The sequence below is a fragment of the Mauremys mutica genome, chromosome 13 (genome assembly GCF_020497125.1).
Source record: "Mauremys mutica isolate MM-2020 ecotype Southern chromosome 13, ASM2049712v1, whole genome shotgun sequence".
NCBI classification, from domain to species: Eukaryota; Metazoa; Chordata; order Testudines; family Geoemydidae; genus Mauremys; species Mauremys mutica.
The window spans coordinates 56,745,159-56,767,782 of NC_059084.1; the positions used below are offsets into that span (position 1 = coordinate 56,745,159).

A 22,624-nucleotide genomic window follows, 5' to 3' on the forward strand; every position below is an offset into this window, starting at 1 on the left:
GTCTCTCTTAACCCTGCCCCCGGACATAGAGGAGGTGAATGGGATTAGAACCTAGATCTCCTGCTCTAGTGCTGTATCCTCTGTCCTACATTGCTGCCGGCTAAACACATATGCTGTAAATGAGAACATACATGAAACAAGACACAGCCCATCCCCCCCAGAGCTCACAGTCCAAGCAGACCAGGCAGAGAAAGGGTCGGAGGGGAAACAGAGGCACAGGGGGGAAGTGACTGGCTCAAGGTCACAGAACAGGTCAGCGGCAGAGACAAGAATAGACCCCAAGTCTCCTGATGGTCACTGACCCACACAGACATAAAATGACAGAGGTAAACGTTGCAGCAAAGAGGTAGCTGAGCGATGCTACTACCCCATTGTTACACTTAGATTGAAGCGGGATCTTGTGTCACAAATCAATACGTATGCAGGCAGCAGGTCATCTATGTGGCACTGCAGTGGAATCACTAAAGACAAGCTCTCATACACGATGCTGAGCAAGTCTATGTCATATTTCCTCGGAGAGTGGATATCAGGCTGTGTTGGCGGGCTGTTTGTAGCAAGAGAGGATCCAGCTTGCCTAGAATTTTGCATTGGGTTGTACTTTGATCCATCCTTCACACAGCATTTTATCAAGCCACATCCTGGGGCAGATCTTTAGATGGTGCAAATTGATGCAGCTCCATTGACTTTAAGGGAGCTGTGTCAATTTGCACGTGTGTGATAACTCACCACTCTTAGTTAAATAGTAGTGAAGAGTGCTGTGCATTGTTGACACCCACATCATGAGATATTGCTGCGGGGAATCAGGGCCACTCCTTCTCTCACTCCACCACTATGTCCTTCCCTCCACAGCCATCACACAATGAACTGAGAAAGAAAATGTCCAACCAAACCTCCTTGACCAAGTTCCTTCTCCTGGGATTCTCTGATGTTCGGGAGCTGCAGATTTTGCACTTTGTGGTGTTCTTAGTGATTTACCTGGCAGGCCTGATGGGGAATCTTCTCATTATCTTGGCCATAGCTGTCAACTACCATCTTCACACCCCCATGTACTTCTTCCTGGTGAATCTGTCCATCCTAGACCTCGGCTCCATCTCCGTCACCATCCCCAAATCCATGGTCAACTCCCTCATGAACACCAGGGTGATTTCTTATCCTGGATGTGTCTCCCAAGTCTTTCTCTTATTTCTCTTCGTTGCAGCTGATCTTGCCTTACTCACCATCATGGCATATGACCGATATGTCGCCATCTGCCAACCACTGCACTATGAGAGAGTGATGAACAGGAGAGCTTGTGTCCAAATGGCAGCCAGTGCCTGGATTACTAGTATTGTCTACTCTGCCCTGCACACTGGGAACACCTTCAGGTTACCCTTCTGCCAGTCCGATGTCATCAACCAGTTCTTCTGTGAAATCCCCCAGCTACTCAAGCTCACCTGCTCTGACTCGTACCTCAGTGAAGTTTGGGCTCTTGCCTTTAGTGTGTTTTTAGGTTTAAACTGCTTTGTTTTTATAATTGTGTCTTATGTTCAGATCTTCAAAGCAGTGCTGAGAATCCCTTCTGAGCAGGGCCGGGGTAAAGCCTTCTCTACCTGCCTCCCTCACCTCACTGTGGTCTCTTTGTTACTTTGCACTGGCTTCTTTGAGTACATGAAACCCATCTCCAGCTCAGCATCAAATATGGATCTCATGATGGGTGTTCTCTATTCCCTGGTGCCTCCAATATTGAATCCAATCATCTACAGCATGAGGAACAAGGAGATCAAAGCTGCATTAAAGAAACTGATTGTGTGGAGATTAATTACCAAGAATTAAAATGTCCATCATTGGTACTTGATTGAGATTTCATTCTGAGCTTCTTTATGGTTATAATCAACTGATGACAAAAGTGTCCCCTTGAGAAAATAGAATGCAATCTGTTTATGAAATCATAAAATCCGGACTAACTCCACTGAAGTAAAATTAGTTAATTTAGAATTACACCAGTGTAAAAAGGATCAGAATCTAAATATCTATCCATAAATGTACATACACACCTATCTATCTGTCTTATACTGCTAACATCACCTTGCTATCTGAGCATGTTGCACAGAATATCAATAGCCATAGCTAAGTCACTAGTGGACTTCATTAACGTTCTGGTGCTTTTCCTTTTTTGGGATAAAAATTCTGGTTGGGGTATGAGAGGTTTGGCTTGTTTGTTTGCTTGTTTCTTTTTCATGTTGTGTCACTTTATAGATTCATTGGTTGGTTTGTTTCTTTATTCCAGGTGACTTTAGTGGGGTAGGAATTTGCAGGGTGGAATATGTTTGATTAAATCTGGATATCCATTTATTTTGTTATCTAGTCAATGTGTCAATGTCATAATGTCTTTTAAAGGATTTTCTGGGTGACTTGAAATTTTCCTTTTCCCAATGATGAAAAATTAAAAAAAGTTTCTGTAGGTGTATGGATACCTGAGTTCCTGTTTAAATGATTGTTTTAATGCTGATGGGATTTTATTGTCTTATTTATGATGTGATAGGGCACCTACTCCTTATAAAATTATGTATATTATCTTTTAAAAAAAAAAAAATACTGTATTCTTCTTGCTATGGTGAAAAGGCATTTTGGAAGAGAAAACTATTCCAATATTTCCTAAAGACAAACTGAGTCTGGGTAATAAACATAAATGTTTATCCTACCAAACAACTGCAGTGATTGATCTGGAATTGCTCATATTTTTTTCTTATGTTACGCTTTGTTCCTACAGTGATTAATAAATTGTACTTTGTATGGTGAAGGCCGGGCTAGTCACTCAACTTACTACTGGTCACAGCTCCTGTGGGAAGAACTGCAGGTACCAAGCACAGTGGGAGAAATAACGGTGGGCGCACAAATTGCTATAGACAATTTGAGAGGGAAAATCACGTCTTTCAACTCTAAGAGAGGGACAGGTGCAAGATGGAGCCATGGGGTGTGCACTCAAAGACCAGAGCAGAAAGCAGAGGTTATTCTAACCGTACAACCATAACAAAGGAGATTTAGCCATTTGCTTCAAAGGATAGATTGGGATCTGGCCAATGGTCTCTTATCCACACGAGGATCCAATTGTGTCTAGATCACATAAGTTGGCTGCATTATTATTGTTACTATTATTTATTGCCAGTTATCTCATCATAGAAGTCAATCAGGTTGGTCAGGCATGACTTGCCCTTGGGGAATCCATGTTGACTGTTCCTGATCACCTTCCTCTCCTCCAAGTGCTTCAAAATGGATTCCATGAGGACCTTCTCCATGATTTTTCCAGGGATTGAGGTGAGGCTGACCAGTTGTAGTTCTCCAGATTCTCCTTCTCTTTTTTAAATATGGGCCCTATATTTGCCTTTTTCCAATCATCCAGGACCTCCCCCGTTCACCACGAGTTTTCAAAAATAATGGCCAATGGCTCTGCAATCACATCAGCTAACTCCCTCAGCACCCTCGGATGCCTTGCATCTGGCCCTATGGACTTGTGTATGTCCAGCTGTCATAAACATACAACAAAGGGTAGCATAAAATTCCTCCTTACCTGTAAAGGGTTAAGAAGCTCAGATAACCTGGGTGGCACCTGGGGGTGAGGGGAAAAGCTTTGTTTTGTGCTGTGTGGGTGTTCTCTCCAGAGACAAAGGGAGAGACCCAAGCAAATAATCCAGATCCCACTGAAATGATACATCTAATATTACAGAAATAGTAAGTAATAGCTTGTTTTAGCTTGTGAATTTTCCCTGTGCTAAGAGGAAGGTTTATTCCTTTTCTTTTTTTTTGGTTTGGTAACTTTAAAGTTTTGCCTAGAGGGGGAATTCTCTCTGTTTTGAATCTTTTATTACCCTGTAAAGTTATCTTCCATCCTGATTTTACAGAGGTGATCCTTTTATCTTTAAATAAATTCTTCTTTTAAGAACCGGATTGATTTTTCATTGTTCTTAAGATCCAAGGGTTTTGGTCTGTGTTCACCTGTATCAATTGGTGAGGATATTATTCTCAAGCCTTCCCCAGAAAAGGGGGAGAATAGGACTCCAAATGGTCCTTTCCCTGATTCTTTGTCTAAATCACTTGGTGGTGGCAGCATACTGTTCAAAGACAAGGCAGAAATTGTGATTTAGAAAAGGTTTAACCTAAGCTGGTAAAAATAAGCTTAGGGGGTCTTTCATGTGGGTCCCCACATCTGTACCCCAAAGTTCAAAGTTGGGAAGGAACCCTGACACCAGCTTTTCTAAATTGTCCTTACCCTGTTCTTTTCACACTGAGGGCTGCTCACCTCCTCCCCATACTGTGCTGCCCAGTGGAGCAGTCTGGGAGCTGACCTTGTCTGTGAAGACCGAGACAAAAAAAACAGGAGTACTTGTGGCACCTTAGAGACTAAGGGTACGTCTACACTACAAGACTATTTCGAATCTACTTAACTCGAATTTGTAGAATCAACCTTATGAAGTCGAATTTGTGTATCCACACTAAATACACTAATTCGACTGTCTGAGTCCACAGTAAGGGGGCCAGCGTCGACTTTGGAAGCGGTGCACTGTGGGAAGCTATCCCACAGTTCCCGCAGTCCCCGCTGCCCATTGGAATGCTGGGTAGAGCCCCCAATGCCTGCTGGGGGAAAAAATGTGTCGAGGGTGGTTTTGGGTAACTGTCATCATTCAACCGTCACTCCCGCCCTCTCTCCTTGAGAGCGCCGGCGGGAAATCTGTTCGCGCCCTTCTCTGGTCGGTTACAGCGCGGACGCCACAGCACTGCGAGCATGGAGCCCGCTGCGATCATCGCTGCACTTATGGCCATTGTCAACTCCTCGCACCTTATCGTCCACCTCTTCAACAGTCAGCTGCTGAGAAATCGGGCGAGGAGGCTCCGTCAGTGTGGTGAGGACAGGAAGTCACAGAGTGGCGCAGACCTCTCACAAAGCAGGGTACGCCGCGCAGTGGAGATCATGGTGGCAATGGGTCAAGTTCATGGTGTGCAACGGCGATTCTGGGCCCGGGAAACAAGCACGGACTGGTGGGACCACATAGTGCTGCAGGTCTGGGATGAATCACAGTGGCTGCGAAACTTCAGGATGCGTAAGGGCACTTTCCTTGAACTCTGTGACTTGCTGTCCCCTGCCCTGAAGCGCCAGGACACCCGGATGCGAGCAGCCCTGAGTGTGCAGAAGCGAGTGGCCATAGCCCTCTGGAAACTTGCAACGCCAGACAGCTACCGGTCAGTAGCGAACCACTTTGGCATGGGCAAATCTACCGTAGGGCTTGCTGTGATTCAAGTAGCCCACGCAATCGTTGAGCAACTGCTCTCAAAGGTAGTGACTCTAGGAAACGTCCAGGTCGTCAGAGATGGCTTCGCCACGATGGGATTCCCAAACTGCGGTGGGGCTATAGATGGCACTCACATCCCTATCCTGGGACCAGCCCACCAGGCCAGCCATTACATTAACCGAAAGGGCTACTTTTCTATGGTGCTGCAAGCACTGGTGGACCATAGGGGACGTTTTACCAACGCGCGTGTGTTCAGGAACTCTGGTCTGTTTAAACGCCTCCAGGCAGGTAGTTTCTTCCCGGACCACAAAATAACGGTTGGGGATGTGCAGATGCCTACAGTGATCCTCGGGGACGCAGCCTACCCGCTAATGCCCTGGCTCATGAAGCCCTATACAGGCGCCTTGTACAGTGAGAAGGAACTCTTCAACTACCGGCTGAGCAAGTGCAGAATGGTGGTGGAGTGTGCTTTCGGACGTCTCAAGGGGAGATGGCGGAGCTTACTGACTCGCTTGGACTTCAGCAAAAAAAATATCCTCGTTGTTATTGCTGCTTGCTGTGTGCTCCACAATCTCTGTGAGAGCAAGGGGGAGACCTTTATGGCGGGATGGGAGGTTGAGGCAAATCGCCTGGCTGCTGATTACGCTCAGCCAGACAGCCGTGCCGATAGAAGATCCCAGCGGGAAGCGCTGTGCATCCTGGAGGCTTTGAAAGCTAGGTTCCTCGGAGAGCAGGGTAACCTATGACTGTCCACTTGATTTACAGAGAAGCTGAACCTGAGCCTGTTTCAGTGACTGTTGACTTCGATCTGCGGTTACATACCCCGTTCTCCAGGTTTCCCCCCTTCCAACACACGTTTTAAAATAAATTTAATGGAACACTGATTATTAACCAAGTTTTCTTTAATTATGAATTCCTGTTCTAGGGTTGAAACATGGACGCAGACTGTGGTGGGTACGGTGTGCACTGATGTACAGACCGCTTCTACACTAGAGGAATGACAGGCTCCTGCTCCTACAGCGGTCTCTGGGGGGAGGACGGTTGCAGGTGGGTGTGCAGGAAGGGGTGGGTTTGCAGGAAGGGGTGAGGGGTGCTGTCTTTGGGACGGAGTTTGGATGCAGGCTCTGGGCTGGGGGTTGGGGCGTAGGAAGGGGTGAGGGGTGTGTGGGAAGGGTGAGTATGTGTCCGTGGATGAGGGCTCTTGCTGGGGCTCAGGGCGTCGGAGAGGCTCGTGGCTAGGGTGGAAGGGCATGGTAAGGGCAGCCTGCCTTGCCATTTGTGGATGGCAGGCGCTAGGACCCTGGGGCAGCATACACCTCACAGACTGACCCGGGGCAGCATACACCTCACAGACTGACCCTGGTGCCTAGTGACTGCAGTCTGTGTGTGTCCTGCTGTTGATCCTGCCCCCAAGTCTGTACCCTGGTAATGGAGGCTGTCCTATGCAATTAAAAAACCCCTCCCCCCCTTCACACAAAGTCTTCTGACAAGAAAAACGTGACGGGAACAGTGAATAACAACAAACTACTTTTAATACTCAACTACACAGTGGGGGGATGAAACTTGGATTTGGGACTGGGTGATCCAGGAAGGGAAGCACTTCTCAAAATTTATGGCATAAGAGCTGTGTGGTACATGAGCGCTCTGCTGGGGTGCAGTGACAGTTTTCACGGCCCCTAGCGCCCCTCCTTCTTGTTATTTTGGGTGAGGGGGGGACAGGACTTTGTGGCGGGGGATGGCGGTTGCAGATACAGTGCAGGGGGGCTCTCTCCTCCTGCCTGCAGTCCTGCAGAACATCTACAAGGCGCTGGAGCGTGTCCGTTTGCTCCCTCATTAGCCCAAGCAGCGTTTGAGTCGCCTGCTGGTCTTCCTGCCGCCACCTGTCCTCCCGTTCGCTGTGTGAGCGCTGGTGCTGACATAGGGTCTCCCTCCACTGTCTCTGCTCGGCCGCCTCGGCTCTGGAGCAGGCCATCAGTTCCGAGAACATGTCGTCCCTAGTCTTTTTCTTTCGCCGCCTAATCTGCGCCAGCCTCTGTGAGGGGGATGCCGGGGCAGTTCGTGAAAGAGCCGCAGCTGTGTGATGGGAAAAAGGAAGTGATTTCCTTGAAAAGATACATCTTTGTGAACACTGAACACAGTCTACTCAGTTTCTGTGAACAAGACCATACAGGGCACCTAGTCTCACGAGCTCTCAGGACACGTTTGAGATTTCGGAATACGCTTTCATTGGCTGCGGTCTTGCACAGGAAATCGGACAAGCGGGGCGGTACAGCTGAATCCGTGTAGCAGCCAGGCCTGGTAAGCCCTACACTACAGGCTGCTTAACAGTTAATGGATAGCTGTGCCCTCCCGCTGAAGGCAATCTGGAAGGCATAAAGTCTGACCCTGTTCCAGCCCCTCGCGGCTGTGCCCGGGAAAGATCACTGTATGCTTTTCCTCTGCGGCCTCCAACACGTGGCTGTTAAACGAAGGTCATTGCTATGCAAAGTAAAAGTCAAGCATTCACAATAGTAACAGTACACTAATTGCCCTAATTAGATGCAGCAGTCGCCGAACGAGATTACCCTGAGGCGGGTCACTCGGAGAGAGAGAGAGAGGATGCTGCTAGAATCCCTGCACAGACCAGGACCGTATGCTGCCATGCTGGTCGAGGCAATGATTCCGCTGTACGTTAGGATGGCCTGGCGCGGAAGAGTGTGCTTCCACGGAGCACCAAATAAGGCACCTCTCCCCAGGAACCTCCTGCGGAGGTTTTTCGAGCACCTCTACGAGAGCTTCGTGGAAGTGTCCCAAGAGGATTTCTGTTCCGTCCCTATATGTGTGGACCTTCTTTTTATATAGTTTTATATGGAAAACTTTTTATATAGTTTTTATATAGTTTTTATTCCTGTTTTTTAAAAAATAAATGTTTCCATGTTTATAGCACTTACCGACTGATCCTTCCCCTGATTCTGAGTCCGGGTTAACGGCCGGGGAGGGTTGGTAGGGGATCTCTGTGAGGGTGATGAAGAGATCCTGGCTGTCGGGGAAAGCGGTATTGTAAGCGCTGTCGCCTGCGTCGTCCTCCACAAACCCTTCCTCATCTTCCCTATCGGCGAACATCGCCGAGGAACTGCCCGTCGACACTATGCCATCCTCAGAGTCCACGGTCACTGGTGGGGCAGTGGTGGCAGACCCACCTAGAATGGCATGCAGTGCCTTGTAGAAGCGGCATGTCTGGGGCTGGGCTCTGGAGCGTCCGTTTGCCGCTCTGACTTTTTGGTAGCCTTGTCTCAGGTCCTTGATTTTCACGCGGCACTGCGTTGTATCCCGGCTGTATCCTCTGAGTGCCATGGCTTTGGAGACCTTCTCGTAGGTCTTTGCATTCCGTTTGTTGGAGCGCAGCTCCGAAAGCACAGACTCATCGCCCCACACAGCGATCAGATCCAGGACTCCCTGGTCTGTCCATGCTGGGGACCTCTTTCTATTCTGGGATTGCATGGACTCCTCTGCTGGAGAGCTCTGCATCATTGCAGGTGCTGCTGAGCTCGCCCCGATGTCCAACCAGGACATCAGATTCAAAGTGCCCAGACAGGAAAAGGAATTCAAATTTTCCCGGGTCGTTTCCTGTGTGGCTGGTCAGAGAATCCAAGCTTGGACTGCTGTCCAGAGCGTCAACAGAGTGGTGCACTGTGGGATAGCTCCCGGAGCTACTAAGTTCGATTTGCATCCACACCTAGCCTAATTCGAGATAGCCATGTCGAATTTAGCGCTACTCCCCTCGTCGGGGTGGAGTACCGAATTCGAACTAACGAGCCCTCTAGGTCGAATTAAATGACTTCCTGGTGTGGACGGTTGAGCGGTTAATTCGAATTACCGCTGCTAAATTCGATTTAAAGTCCTAGTGTAGACCATGCCTAACAAATTTATTTTAGCATGAGCTTTCGTGAGCTACAGCTCACTTCTTCGGATGCATAGAATGGAACACACAGACAGGAGATATTTATACATACAGAGAACATGAAAAGGTGGAAGTATGCATACCAACAGGAAAAGTCTAATCAATTGTGATGAGCTATCATCAGCAGGAGGAAAAAAAACTTTTTGAAGTGATAATTAAGATGACCCATAGAAGGTGTGAGGAGAACTTAACATAGGGAAATAGATTCATTAGTGTAAAGACCCAACCATTCCCAGTCTCTGTTTAGGCCAGAGTTAATTGTCCAGGGTCCATATTCTGCTGCTCTCCTTCCTTCCTTTTGTCAGATTAACTCCGCTGATGTCAATGCAGCTGGGCTGATTTATATCAACAGAAGATCTGACACATGTATGGAGTTAAATTGGTGTTAATTGTGCGTGTGAGAGAGTAATCAGACCTTGATTTTGTGCCAAGACAATACCCGTTAGACTGCTCGGTCACTTGTACTGGTTCCATGGCCACTGAAAACAAGGATGGGGAGTTGTCCTGCTTGTGTATAAATCAGGAGTGGTTCATTGGAACCAAAGGAGTCAGACTGGTGTAAGACTGGGGCATGTGGGAGAAGACGTTTGGGGTAGATCCTCAACACATCCAAGTAGATCCATTGACTTTGGTGGAGCCAAAGCAATTTGCAGCATCTCTGAACCTGGCCTGTTACCTCCAATGAAGCAATGTCCATTAACACCAGCTAGGGACTGGGCCCATTGGCTTATAAACCACCAGACATGGTCTAGCCCTTACAGGAGGCAAGGAGCCACACTGTTATCCTGGGTCATGTGGACATTTAGGCGTGTGGGAGCTGAAGAGACTCCCTATAATTTACAGGGAGGCTTCTCACCATCAGAGGGATGTGGTTCTGGGGCAGCCTCCCAAGGGGAGTTGTTGGGGCAAACAGCTGAAGTAGTTTTCAGAGAGAGCTGGACAAATGTCTGAGTGGGATTGAATGATAGGGTGGCTTGCGATGGTGGTGGGCAGGGCTCAGCACCCTGGGGGCCCACCTGCAGCTTATGGTGGTGGCTATATTGTCCAACAGGGAACATTGTGACTCGCTTGTGGAGCAGGCCCTAGTGGAGTTAAAGGAGTCCTTGGGAACTTGTGCATAACTCTCCCAACCTCTTTGAAAATCTCAGCCCTGGTCTCAGACCAGCCTCCTGTCTTCTCCGTAGATGTGACACCTCCAGGGTTAGCTGTCAGACACACTGTCTTCAACAAGTATACTTGCTTGATAGGTGAAAAGCCGGATTTCATTCTCTGGGGCTCTCAATGAAGGACCAAACTAACAAGAGAGTGAAAAGAGGCCTTAGGCTGGAATTTTAAACTGTATTTTAAAGATTTTTTTTGTTATTGTGCTACATACTGAGGTTGCTGGTCCTCTTTTCCAGATCAAACCCCATGCCTCTGCCCACCCAGTTTTTTTTTAACTGTTTTTCATAGATCAGTTTTCCTAAACCTTTCATCATTTTTGTTGCTCTTCACTGAACTGTCTCCAATTTGTCCACATCTTTCCTAAAGTGCTAAGTAGAATGGGCAGTTATCTCTGGTGTCTTACATATCACACACCTGTTAATACACCCCATATGATATTAGCCTTTTTCACAACTGCATCACACTGTTGACTCATATTCAATTTGTGATCCACTCTAACCTCGAGATCCTTTTCAGTAGTGCCATCACCTAGCCAGTTATTCTCCATTTTGTATTTGTGCATTTGATTTTTCCTTGGTAAGTGAAGTACTCTAAGAATGGCCATATTGGGTCAGACCAAGGTCCATCTAGCCTAGTATCTTGTCTTCTGACAGTGGCCAATGACAGGTAGTTCAGAGGGACTGAAAAGAACAGGCAATCTTCTCTTTATTATCTTGTCTTTACATTTGTTTTTAACTGAATTTCCTCTTGTTGGTACCAGATCAATTCTCCAATTTGTCAAGGTCATTTTACATTCTGATCCTATCCTCCAATCCTTCTACGCTTGGTGTAATCTGCAAATTTTATAAGCATATTCTTCTCTCCCGTTATCCAAGAAATTGATGAAAATATTGAATAATGGCCTTAAAATGCCACCAGAAAAGAATCATGGGTTTTGATCTTACAGCTATGGATGGAAATTTTCATCTAGGGTACTGAGATGCCTCATCCCCATTAAAACTAACTGGAATTTGGTGGCCAAATGTCCACAGGCAACCTTGAAAATCCCATCACTGGTCATGCTGGCCCCACCATGAGCACAAACTGGGATGGACTGTCCAGGGACTAGTTTCTTCTTTGATTGTTGTGGAGTCCTGGACAGGAACTGTCCCCAGGAGATAGTATGACATGTAAGAAGCAATAGCCTACTTCGCCACAAGAGAGGTGAAGCCGTGTTACTCTGCAGTATGGCCTACTTCAGCTAAAATCTCCCTGAATTAATTTTACTAGATCTGGTCAAAAAAATAGGGAGGGGATTAGAATCATCTCTCTCTCTTAAAACAATTCCAACCTTCTTTAAATAACTCATAGAAATTCAGCATTTAAAAAAATCTACCATTTTTGTGAGGTTTTTGGAGAAACTTTGCTCCCATTTTTTGGGGAGTTCAAATTAGATTAAAAGATTTCAAGGCCAGAAGGGACCATTGTGACCATCTAGTCTGACCTCCTGTATAGCACTGGCCAGAGACCTGCTCCACAATAATCCCTAGCACAGATTATTTAGAGAACCATCCACTCTTGATTTGAAACTTGTCAGTGATGGAGAATCTACGAAATACGTAATTAATAATAAACTAGGAGTGATTTTCAAAGGGGATTAATAGAGCTGGGCACTCCTCTGTTGTCAAAAGCCAAAGGGATTGAGGCACACAAATCTAGTAGGTTCCTTTGAATATTCCAGCCTATCTGGATAATGGGAGCATGAAGTTGTTTCAGATTAGATAAAACTCTATGAGGGATAGAAACTTATCTTCCTCACGGCAGACCATTCACTAGCTGATGATGATGAGACTCCGCCATGGGCAGGTTATTCAAGAATTGTCCTCCATGGAGCATATAAGACTTTCTTCTGAATCAGGTACTACTGGGCACTGTCAGGGACAGGATACTGGATTGGATGGTCTAAAGGTCTGAGCCAGTTAGACAAGTCCTATGATCTATAACAAGCAGATGTTGTCAATTAAAATTGTAATGAATGTTGTACTGTGCTCAACTTAACGACATTTAATTTAGTTTTAATTACTCATTATTAAAGTTGGGCAAAAATGAAAATGATATTTTTGTGCAAAGTGCCATTGTTCTGTTTTCATAGAAACATCCTGTATTATTGTTTTTGAAGTGTGTGTGTGGGGGGGGGGAGAAATGAAACTGGAGACTGAAAAGTGTCTGTTTAATAAACTTCCCTGGAAAAATGCCACTTTATAGGAAATATTTTCTAGTTTGGGAAAAAGATTTCTGATATTTAAAACTCCTCCCTCCCCAACCTCATTTCCAGGCATTCATAAAACTAAAACCAAAACCAATTTCCCCACCCCTCCAAAAAAAACCCATAGAAAATGGAGTCAAAAATTATTTTTTTTTCAAGACCAAAATTATTTTCAACAGCAAGCAATTTTCCATTAAAAATTTGTTTGGCTAGGAAGATTTTTTTGAGTATCTCTACTCATTGTGTATTATCCTCCAAGGTGTAATTATCCCCATTTGACATGATAAACTGAGGAATGGAGCGATGAAGTGACTGAACAAAACCAGAGGAATGGCTGGGAGCAGATCACAAGACACCTGTACCTTAGCTTTTAAAGAAATAAATTCTATGATAGTTGCGCCTGAGATTGGAGGCCCATTCGATTAGGTAAAACACATTCTCTGCCCCAAGGAGTTTACAGTAGAAATAGACAAGACAAGTAAAGGGTGGGACGGAAAATACAGCCTCAGGGCAGGACTTTCCCAAGGTAAAACATCAGGGGAGCAGCAGTGCTAGGAATTGATGCTAGATGTCTGGAGCTCAGTTCTGTGTGCCCCTAGTGTCTGTCTCACAATCTTCCCTCTTATCCCTGCTGCCTGGTTGTAATTGTGATTATTTTAGGTTCTAGATAGATAGATAGATAGATAGATGGCATGTATGAGGATAGAGAGAGAGAGTCAGAAGGGTGTATGGGGACAGATAGATAGATTGATAGATAGACAGATGTGTATGGGGATAGATAGAATCATAGACTTTAAGGTCTAAAGGGGCCATTATGATCGTCTAGTCTGAACTCCTGAACAACACAGGCCACACAGAATCTCACCCACTCCTAACAACCCCCTAACCTATGTCTGAGCTATTGAAGTCCTCAAATTGTGGTTTAAAGACTTCAAGGTGCCGAGAATCCACCACAAGTGACCCATGCCCCACGCTGCAGAGGAAGGTGAAAACCCCCCAGGGCCTCTGCCAATCTGCCCTGGAGGAAAATTCCTTCCTGACCCCAAATATGGCGATCAGCTAAACCTGGAGCATGTGGGCAAGACTCACCAGCCAGACAACCAGGAAAGAAGTCTCTGTAGTAACTCAGATCCCAACCCATCTAACATCCCATCACAGGCCATTGGGCATATTTACCGCTAATAGTCAAAGACCAATGAATTGCCAAAATTAGGCTATCCCATCATACCATCCCCTCCATAAACTTACCAAGCTTAGTCTTGAAGCCAGATATGTCTTTTGCCCCCACTACTCCCCTTGGAAGGCTGTTCCAGAACTTCACTCCTCTGATGGTTAGAAACCTTCATCTAATTTCAAGTGTAAACTTCTTGATGGCCAGTTTATATTCATTTGTTCTTGTGTCCACATTGGTACTGAACTTAAATAATTCCTCTCCCTTCCTGGCATTTATTCCTCTGATATATTTATAGAGAGCAATCATATCTCCCCTCAGCCTTCTTTTGGTTAGGCTAAACAAGCCAAGCTCTTTCAGTCTCCTTTCATAAGACAGGTTTTCCATTCCTCGGATCATCCTAGTAGCCCTTCTCTTTACCTGTTCCAGTTTGAATTCATCCTTCTTAAACACGGGAGACCAGAACTGCACACAGTATTCCAGATGAGGTCTCACCAGTGTCTTGTATAACGGTACTAACACCTCCTTATCTTTGCTGGAAATACCTTGCCTGATGCATCCCAAGACCGCATTAGCTTTTTTCACGGCCATATCACACTGGCGGCTCATAGTCATCCTGTGATCAACCAATACTCCAAGGTCCTTCTCCTCCTCTGTTACTTTTAACTGATGCATCCTCATCTTATAACAAAAATTCTTGTTATTAATCCCTAAATGCATGACCTAGCACTTTTCACTATTAAATTTCATCCTATTACTATTACTCCAGTTTACAAGGTCATCCAGATCTTCCTGTATGATATCCCAATCCTCTCTATTGGCAAACTTTATCAGCACATTTCTACATTTTGTGCCAAGGTCAGTAATAAAAAGATTAAATAAGATTGGTCCCAAAACCGATCCCTGAGGATCTCCACTAGTAACCTCCCTCCAGCCTGACAGTTCACCTTTCAATATGACCCGTTGTAGTCTCCTCTTTAACCAGTTCCTTATCCACCTTTCAATTTTCATATTGATCCCCATCTTTTCCAATTTAGCTAATAATTCCCCATGTGGAACCATACCAAATGCCTTATTGAAATCAAGGTGAATTAGAACAACTGCATTTCCTTTCTCTAAAAAATCTGTTACCTTCTCAAAGAAGGAGATAAGGTTGGTTTGGCATGCTCTACCTTTTGTAAAACCATGTTGTATTTTGTTCCAGTTATCATCGACCTCAATGTCCTTAACTACTTTCTCCTTCAAATATTTTTCTGAGACCTTGCATACTACAGATGTCAAACTAACAGGCCCGTTGCTACCCGAATCACATTTTTTTTCCTTTCTTAAAAATAGGAACTATGTTAGCAATTCTCCAGTCATACGGTACAACCCTGGAGTTTACAGATTCATTAAAAATTCTTGCTAATGGGCTTGCAATTTCATGTGCCAGTTCCTTTAATATTCTTGGATGAAGATTATCTAGGCCCCCCGGTTTAGTCCCATTAAGCTGTTCGAGTTTGGCTTCCACCTCAGATGTGGTAATATCTACCTCCATATCCTCATTCCCATTTGTTAGCTTATGCTGAAATAAATTTGTTAGTCTCTAAGGTGCCACAGGTAGTCCTGTTCTTCATTCCCATTTGTCATCCTACCATTATCCCTAAGCACCTCATTAGCCTCATTAAAGACTGAGGCAAAGTATTTGTTTAGATATTGGGCCATGCCTAGATTATCCTTAACCTCCACTCCATCCTCAGTGTTTAGCAGTCCTATTTCTTCTTTCTTTGTTTTCTTCTTCTTTATATGGCTTCCCTAACTAATTTCCTTAATTTTTTGAAGTTAACCCTTTTTAAATAAAAACCCTAGTTACAGATTTATTTTTGTTTATCCTTCCATTTAGTTTAAACTGCATTAGCTCATGATTCATCAAACCAAGATTGTCTCCTACAACCACTTCTTTTATGAGGTCCTCACTACTCACCAAAACCAAATCTAAAATGGCATCCCCTCTTGTTGGTTCAGCAACTACTTGTGGAAGGAATCCATCAGCTATCGCATCTAGGAAAATCTGAGCCCTATTATTATTACTAGCACTTGCCCTCCAGTCTATATCTGGGAAGTTAAAGTCTCCCATGATCACACAAGTCCCATTAGTATTTACTTCATTAATAACATTAAAGAGGTCTCTATCCATATCCAATCCAGTTCCCAGTGGTCTATAGGACATCCCAAGCGCTATCCCAGGGGAGGATCTAGTAGCTTTCTTCCCCAATGTGATTTTTGCTCATACAGACTCTGTCTTATCCATTCCATCACTTCTTTTTTCTTTATAGTCTACCTCATCATTGATATACAATGCTACTCCACCACCTTTGCCTTTATTTCTGTCTTTCCTAAACAGCACATACCCTTCAATACCTGTACTCCAGTCATGACTACTATTCCATCATGTTTCTGTTATCCCTATAATATCCGGTTTTACTGCCTGCACCAGTAACTCTAGTTCCTCCATTTTGTTACTTAAGCTCCTCGCATTGGTGTACAAACATCTTAATTTTTGCTGTTTGGCTTCACTCACATTCTTTACCCGATTAGGCCCAGATATTCTACTGCCAGTGTCACCTATTAGACCAGTATCTACACTACCCTTCCTCCGTATGTCCATTCTCCTACCCATGGCTGTATTCTTTCTTACTTCATTTTCTTCCCTCTCAATGTTAAAATCCTGGACATCTTCCAACCATCTCCCCGCAATTCCTAGTTTAAAGCTCTCTTAATCAGTTGTGCCAGCATCCATTATAGAAGTCTATTTCTCTCCCTACTCAGGTGAAGTCCATCCCGGGAGAACAGTCCTCTGTCCACGAATGCCTCCCAGTGGCCATACATCGCAAAGCCCTCCTTATAGCACCACTGCCTGAGCCATCTGTTGATCGTCATAATCTTGTCACACCTTTGTTGCCCTTCTCTAGGAACAGGCAGAATCCCACTGAAGATCACCTGAGCCTTGATTTCCTTAAGCGTCTTCACCAGCCTGGCATAGTCTCCCTTGGTACGTTCCAGCGAGAATCTAGCTGTATCATTTGTTCCCACATGAAGGACAATCAGCGGATTTTTTCCCGCTCCCGTTAGGATCCTCTTCAGCCTCAGGTCCACATCCCATATCTTAGCACCTGGAAGACAGCACACCCTTCTGTTCTCTGGATCAGCTCTGGTTACAGGCCTGTCTATTCTTCTCAGTAAGGAGTCCCCAGTCACGTAGACATGCCTTTTCCTGGCAATGGTGCGATTTTCCGATCTATTCCCTGTTCCCTCTGGCTGCAAGATGTATAGCTAGATGATAGATGGGGGTGTAGATAGATAGATAGATAGATAGAGATATTTAAGGGGACAGGGAGGTAGATTTTGATCTTATTTATACAGGTGTAAATTTATAGTAACTCCATTGACTTAAGTCGAGTTTTTCTAGATATTTACCAGTGTAAATACCTCAATGTGTATAAATGGATTGTACATTATGTTCTCATGGAAACAATAATGTCATCAGTTGATTATATTCATAAAGAAACAAGGAATGAGACAATGGTCATCGGAGAAAAATGGCCAATTTATTTTTTGGAGTATAGCCTTGACCCAATCATTTTCCTCAGGGCAGCTTTGATCTCTCTATTTCTCATGCTGTAGATGATGGGATTCATCATAGGAGGCACCACAGAATAGAGAACAGCCACCAGGAGATCCAGACCCGAGATTGAGCTGGAGGTGGGTTTAATGTAGGCAAAACTAGCAGTGGAAACAAACAAAGAGACCACAGTGAGGTGAGGGATGCAGGTGGAGAAGGCTTTATGCCGGCCTTGCTCTGAGGGGATTCTCAGCACGGTTTTGAATATCAAAACATATGATACAACTATTAAAACAAAACAGCTTAAGGCAAAGCACACGCTAACTACAATAGCTCCAGTTTCACCGATATAGGAGTCATAGCAGGCGAGCTTGAGTAGCTGGGGGATTTCACAGAAGAACTGATCCATCTCATTGTCTCCACAGAAGATTATTGCAAACGTGTTCCCAGTGTGCAGGGCAGAATTGAGAACCCCACTGATCCAGATGCCAGCTGCCATTCGGACACATACTCTCCTGTTCATCATTGTCTCGTAGTGCAGTGGTTGGCAGATGGCAATGTACCGGTCATAGGCCATGATGGTCAGTAAAGGGAGCTCAGTTGTAGCAAAGAAAAGGAAGAGAAAGACTTGGGCAACGCATCCATAATACGAAATGGACCTGGTGCTCATGAGCGAGTTGGCCATGGACTTGGGGACGATGGTGGAGATGGAGCCGAGGTCCAGGAAGGACATATTCATCAGGAAGAAGTACATGGGGGTGTGAAGGTGGTGGTTGAGGGCTACAGCTGTGATGATGAGGAGATTCCCTGTCAGTGCTACCAGGTACATCACTAGAAACACCACAAAGTGCAAAACCTGCAACTCCCGAACATCAGAGAATCCCAGGAGAAGAAACTCGGTCACCGTAGTGCGGTTGGACATTTTCTTCCTTAATTCATTGTGTGCTGCCTGTGGTTGGAAGGACAAAGTCAGTGGTCAGGGTCCATTGCAGTCAGTGCAGGCCTTGCTGGAGCCCCAGGCACTACTAACAGTATGAATGAAAGGCTGCTAACCAAAGTAGGCCTTGCGTTGGCAGAATAGTAACACACCAGGTATTGGCTAATGAAGTAATCACACTCCTGACCAGAGAGGCTGGTACAGGAACACCCAGAGTTCGAGTAATTACATGAACTCCCAAGAGATTGTACAATGAACACACTGACCCCTTGTAAAGATAAGGAAGGGATGATGGGATAATGGACGAGGAAATTTTGTTCAGACCAGGTGTAGGGTTGGTAACTAGCAACATCTGGAAGGTGATACTCAATGTATAAAAGGAGAAGTCATAGGAGGAACACCTTTGTAGCGGCTGAGGGGACAGCATCCTGCTATGTTGACTAAGTCTTATCACGGGACTCTATATGTTAGTGTCCCTGTGAGCTGTTTGACAGGGCACTAGGACAGTGCTTTGCTGACAATAAACCTGGCCTAGCGCCTTCGCTGCCCATGGTCTCTCTTTATGAACAACATAGAGGTCTGCTGAATCTGGCATCAGTGTAATGCACACTGGATATGGTACTAGAACAAGAGGTCTGGGTTCTGACCCCCTTGACCATCACTAGGTCCATTTCTCCTCCATGCCAGGGTCTACAGGCTTTGGATGCTTGTTTCCACTCACACCCTGAATTTAAAGTCACTAGTCTGTACAAAACAAATTCTGTTATTGGACAGTATTAGCTTTCCTGAGTCTTTCTTAAGGCAAAGTTTCCAATTGAGGGTGCTCAGAATTTGTTTGCTTAAATTGTTTTCAAAAGAAATTCAATTAAACACATTTTCATAGAAAATCTCAGCTATCTTCAAATATATTTCACTTTATCTATCTATCTATCTATCTATCTATCTATCTATCTATCTATCTATCTATCTATCTAAACTGAAAACCCATGTTTCTGGGATGAATTTAGGCTGGAAAATTTCAGTTTCCAGCAATTTTTAGCTGAAAATGTTTGTTTCCCAGATTCCAAAATATGGACACTTGGGGATTTTGGGGACTTCTATGAAAAGCCATTTGTTTTAGAGCAGGCCTGCACAACTCGTAAAGCGGCGAGGGCCACATTCCTCCAAAGAAAACAGCTGAGGGCAGAAATCTCCTGGCCCCGCAGAAACATCCCGCCCCAGGGCCACCCAGCCCTGCGGAAACAAACCCTCCTTCCCCAGCGCCACCCCACCAAAACAGCTGTGGGCCAAAAAGGAAGGTTGGGGGGGGGGAGGTTTTGATTTTAAATCAACCAGAGGCTCCCAGCTGAAGAGGTGGCTGGGAGCCCTCAGGGGGAAATTAAAGAGCCCGGGGCTCCGGCGGCTGGGGGAACCCGGCAAGGCCGGTTCTAGGTTTTTTGCTGCCCCAAGCAAAAAAAAATTGGCTGCCCCCCGTCCCAGCCCTGGGCTCCCTCCTGTACCCTCCTGCTGCCCCAGTCCTGGGCTCTCCCCCCACCCACACCCTCTGCCGCCCCAGCGCTGGGCTTCCCCCTTTCCCTCCCCACCAGTGCCCTCCCCCCACCCCGCTGCTGCCCCAGCACAAAACACAGACAGGATTGGTTCCCATATGGTTACAGAACTGCAGTAAAATGGAACAATTTTCAGCTTGTGTGATTGGAGGATATCTGGATGCATATTATAAGACTGTCCTCCATAAATGAGGAAAAGTTGAGGTGCCTTTATTATTATTTTGTTCCACTCTTTCTTTCTATGGGGAATTTGCCAATGCAATATCACTGTCTTCCTTTTAAACAAACAAAAAGGCAATGGCTGTTGAAAATAGCAATTCCAGTGCTAATAAACATTTCTTGCTCAATTTTATCCTACTTTTTCTACAGCAAGTTACAGTGGATCAGTATATTTGATTTGGGAGAAATGAAGTAACAGCTGCCCAAACTGAGCTTGAGCACTCCTGAATTTTGAGGTGTTCAAATCTGGAAGGCAGGTGCTGGGTGGGGGTGGGGGTGGGGGGCTGTGGGCTCCGCGGGGGAGCACGGCAGCAACGTGTCTGGAGCTGTGCGGAGCCAGACACGCTGGTCTGAGTGGCACGGTAAGGGGGCTGGGGGTTGGAGAAGGGGTAAGGGGTTCCAGGGGGCAGTCAAGGGACAGGGAGCAGAGGTGGTTGGATGAGGCAGAGGTTCAGGGGGGCAGTCAGGGGACAGGCAGCAGTAGGATAGGCATGGGAGTCCCAGGGGTTTATCAGGGGACAGGTAGGGGGTGGGGTCCTGGGGGAAAGTTGGGGGGTCTCAGGAGGGGGCAGTTGGGGACAAGGAGAAGGGAGGATTAGATAGGGGCTGGGGTCCCAAGGGGCAGTTAGGGGCAGGGGTCTCGGGAGGGGGCAATCAGGGGACAAGGAGCAGCGGCATTTAGATAGCGGGTGGGAGTCCTGGGGGGCAGTTAGGGCAGGGGTCCGTGGAGGGGGCAATCAGCGGCCGCGGGCCGGGATTCAAAGGGCTCTGGGCTGCCCTCCGCTGCGGCAGCACAGAGCCCTTTGATTCCCCGCTGCGGCTGGAATTTAAAGGGCTCTGGGCTCCCCCGGCTGCGGCCAACCCAGAGCCCTTTGATTCCCGGCTGCGGCTGGGATTTAAAGGGCTCTGCGCTCCCCACGGCTGCGGGCAGCCCAGAGCCCTCTGACTCCCGGCCGCAGCTGAGATTTAAAGGGCTCTGGGCTCCCCACCGCTGCGGGCAACCCAGAGCCCTTTGATTGCCTGCCGCTGCTGCAGGCAGCGCAGAGCCCTTTGATTCCCTGCCACGGCTGGGATTTAAAGGGCTCTGGGCTCCCTCCGGCTGCGGCCAACCCAGAGCCCTCTGACTCCCGGCCGCAGCTGAGATTTCATAGAATCATAGAATCTCAGGGTTGGAAGGGACCTCAGGAGGTCATCTAGTCCAACCCCCTGCTCAAAGCAGGACCAACCCCAACTAAATCATCCCAGCCAGGGCTTTGTCAAGCCTGACCTTAAAGACCTCTAAGGAAGGAGATTCCACCACCTCCCTAGGTAACCCATTCCAGTTCTTCACCACCCTACTAGTGAAAAAGTTTTTCCTAATGTCCAACCTAAACCTCCCCCTCTGCAACTTGAGACCATTACTCCTTGTTCTGTCATCTTCTACCACTGAGAACAGTCTAGATCCATCCTCCTTGGAACCTCCTTTCAGGTAGGTGAAAGCAGCTATCAAATCCCCCCTCATTCTTCTCTTCTGCAGGCTAAACAATCCCAGTTCCCTCAGCCTCTCCTCATAAGTCATGTGCTCCAGCCCCCTAATCATTTTTGTTGCCCTCCGCTGGACTCTCCAATTTATCCACATCCTTCTTGTAGTGTGGGGCCCAAAACTGGACACAGTACTCCAAATGAGGCCTCACCAGTGCTGAGTAGAGGGGAATGATCACATCCCTCGATCTGCTAGAAATGCCCCTACTTATACAACTCAAAATGCCATTAGCCTTCTTGGCAACAAGGGCACACCGTTGACTCATATTCAGCTTTTCGTCCACCGTAACCCCTAGGTCCTTTTCCGCAGAACTGCTGCCCAGCCATTCGGTCCCTAGTCTGTAGTAGTGCATGGGATTCTGCCGTCCCAAGTGCAGGACTCTGCACTTCTCCTTGTTGAACCTCATCAGGTTTCTTTTGGCCCAATCCTCTAATTTGTCTAGGTCCCTCTGTATCCTATCCCTACCCTCCAGCGTATCAACCACTCCTCCCAGTTTAGTGTCATCTGCAAACTTGCTGAGGGTGCAGTCCACACCATCCTCCAGATCGTTAATGAAGATATTGAACAAAACCAGCCCCAGCACCGACCTTTGGGGCACTCCACTTGATACCGGCTGCCAACTAGACATGGAACCATTGATCACTACCCGTTGAGCCCGACCATCTAGCCAGTTTTCTACCCCCCTTATCGTCCATTCATCCAGCACATACTTCTTTAACTTGCTGGCAAGAATACTGTGGGAGACTGTATCAAAAGCTTTGCTAAAGTCTAGAAATAGCACATCCATGCTTTCCCCTCATCCACAGAGCCGGTTATCTCATCATAGAAGGCAATTAGGTTAGTCAGGCATGACTTGCCCTTGGTGAATCCATGCTGACTGTTCCTGATCACTTTCTCCTCCTTTAAGTGGTTCAAAATTGATTTAACCAATGCGGGCAACCCAAAGCCCTTTGATTGCCTGCCTCCACTGTGGGCAGCGCAGAGCCCTTTGATTCCTCGCTGCGGCTGGGATTT

At 46.4% G+C, this 22,624-nt stretch overlaps 2 protein-coding genes across 2 annotated transcripts; one reads left to right on the forward strand and one right to left on the reverse strand.

Annotated features, from left to right (window-relative positions):
• The first annotated feature begins 876 nt into the window (after window positions 1–876).
• LOC123347280 (olfactory receptor 14A16-like) lies at window positions 877–1,812 on the forward strand. Its single transcript, XM_044984678.1, has one exon. It carries the CDS (start codon window positions 877–879, stop codon window positions 1,810–1,812), a length of 936 nt encoding a protein of 311 aa, XP_044840613.1.
• Window positions 1,813–17,371: 15,559 nt separating this feature from the next.
• Window positions 17,372–18,307, reverse strand: LOC123347798 (olfactory receptor 14A16-like). The gene has a single exon (XM_044984993.1). The coding sequence runs from the start codon at window positions 18,305–18,307 to the stop codon at window positions 17,372–17,374; it is 936 nt and encodes a 311-aa protein (XP_044840928.1).
• Window positions 18,308–22,624: the final 4,317 nt, after the last annotated feature.

Coding starts and splice junctions, on each gene's coding strand:
- LOC123347280 (XM_044984678.1), top strand. CDS start 877: ATGTCCAACCAAACCTCCTTGACCAAGTTCCTTCTCCTGGGATTCTCT.
- LOC123347798 (XM_044984993.1), bottom strand. CDS start 18,307: ATGTCCAACCGCACTACGGTGACCGAGTTTCTTCTCCTGGGATTCTCT.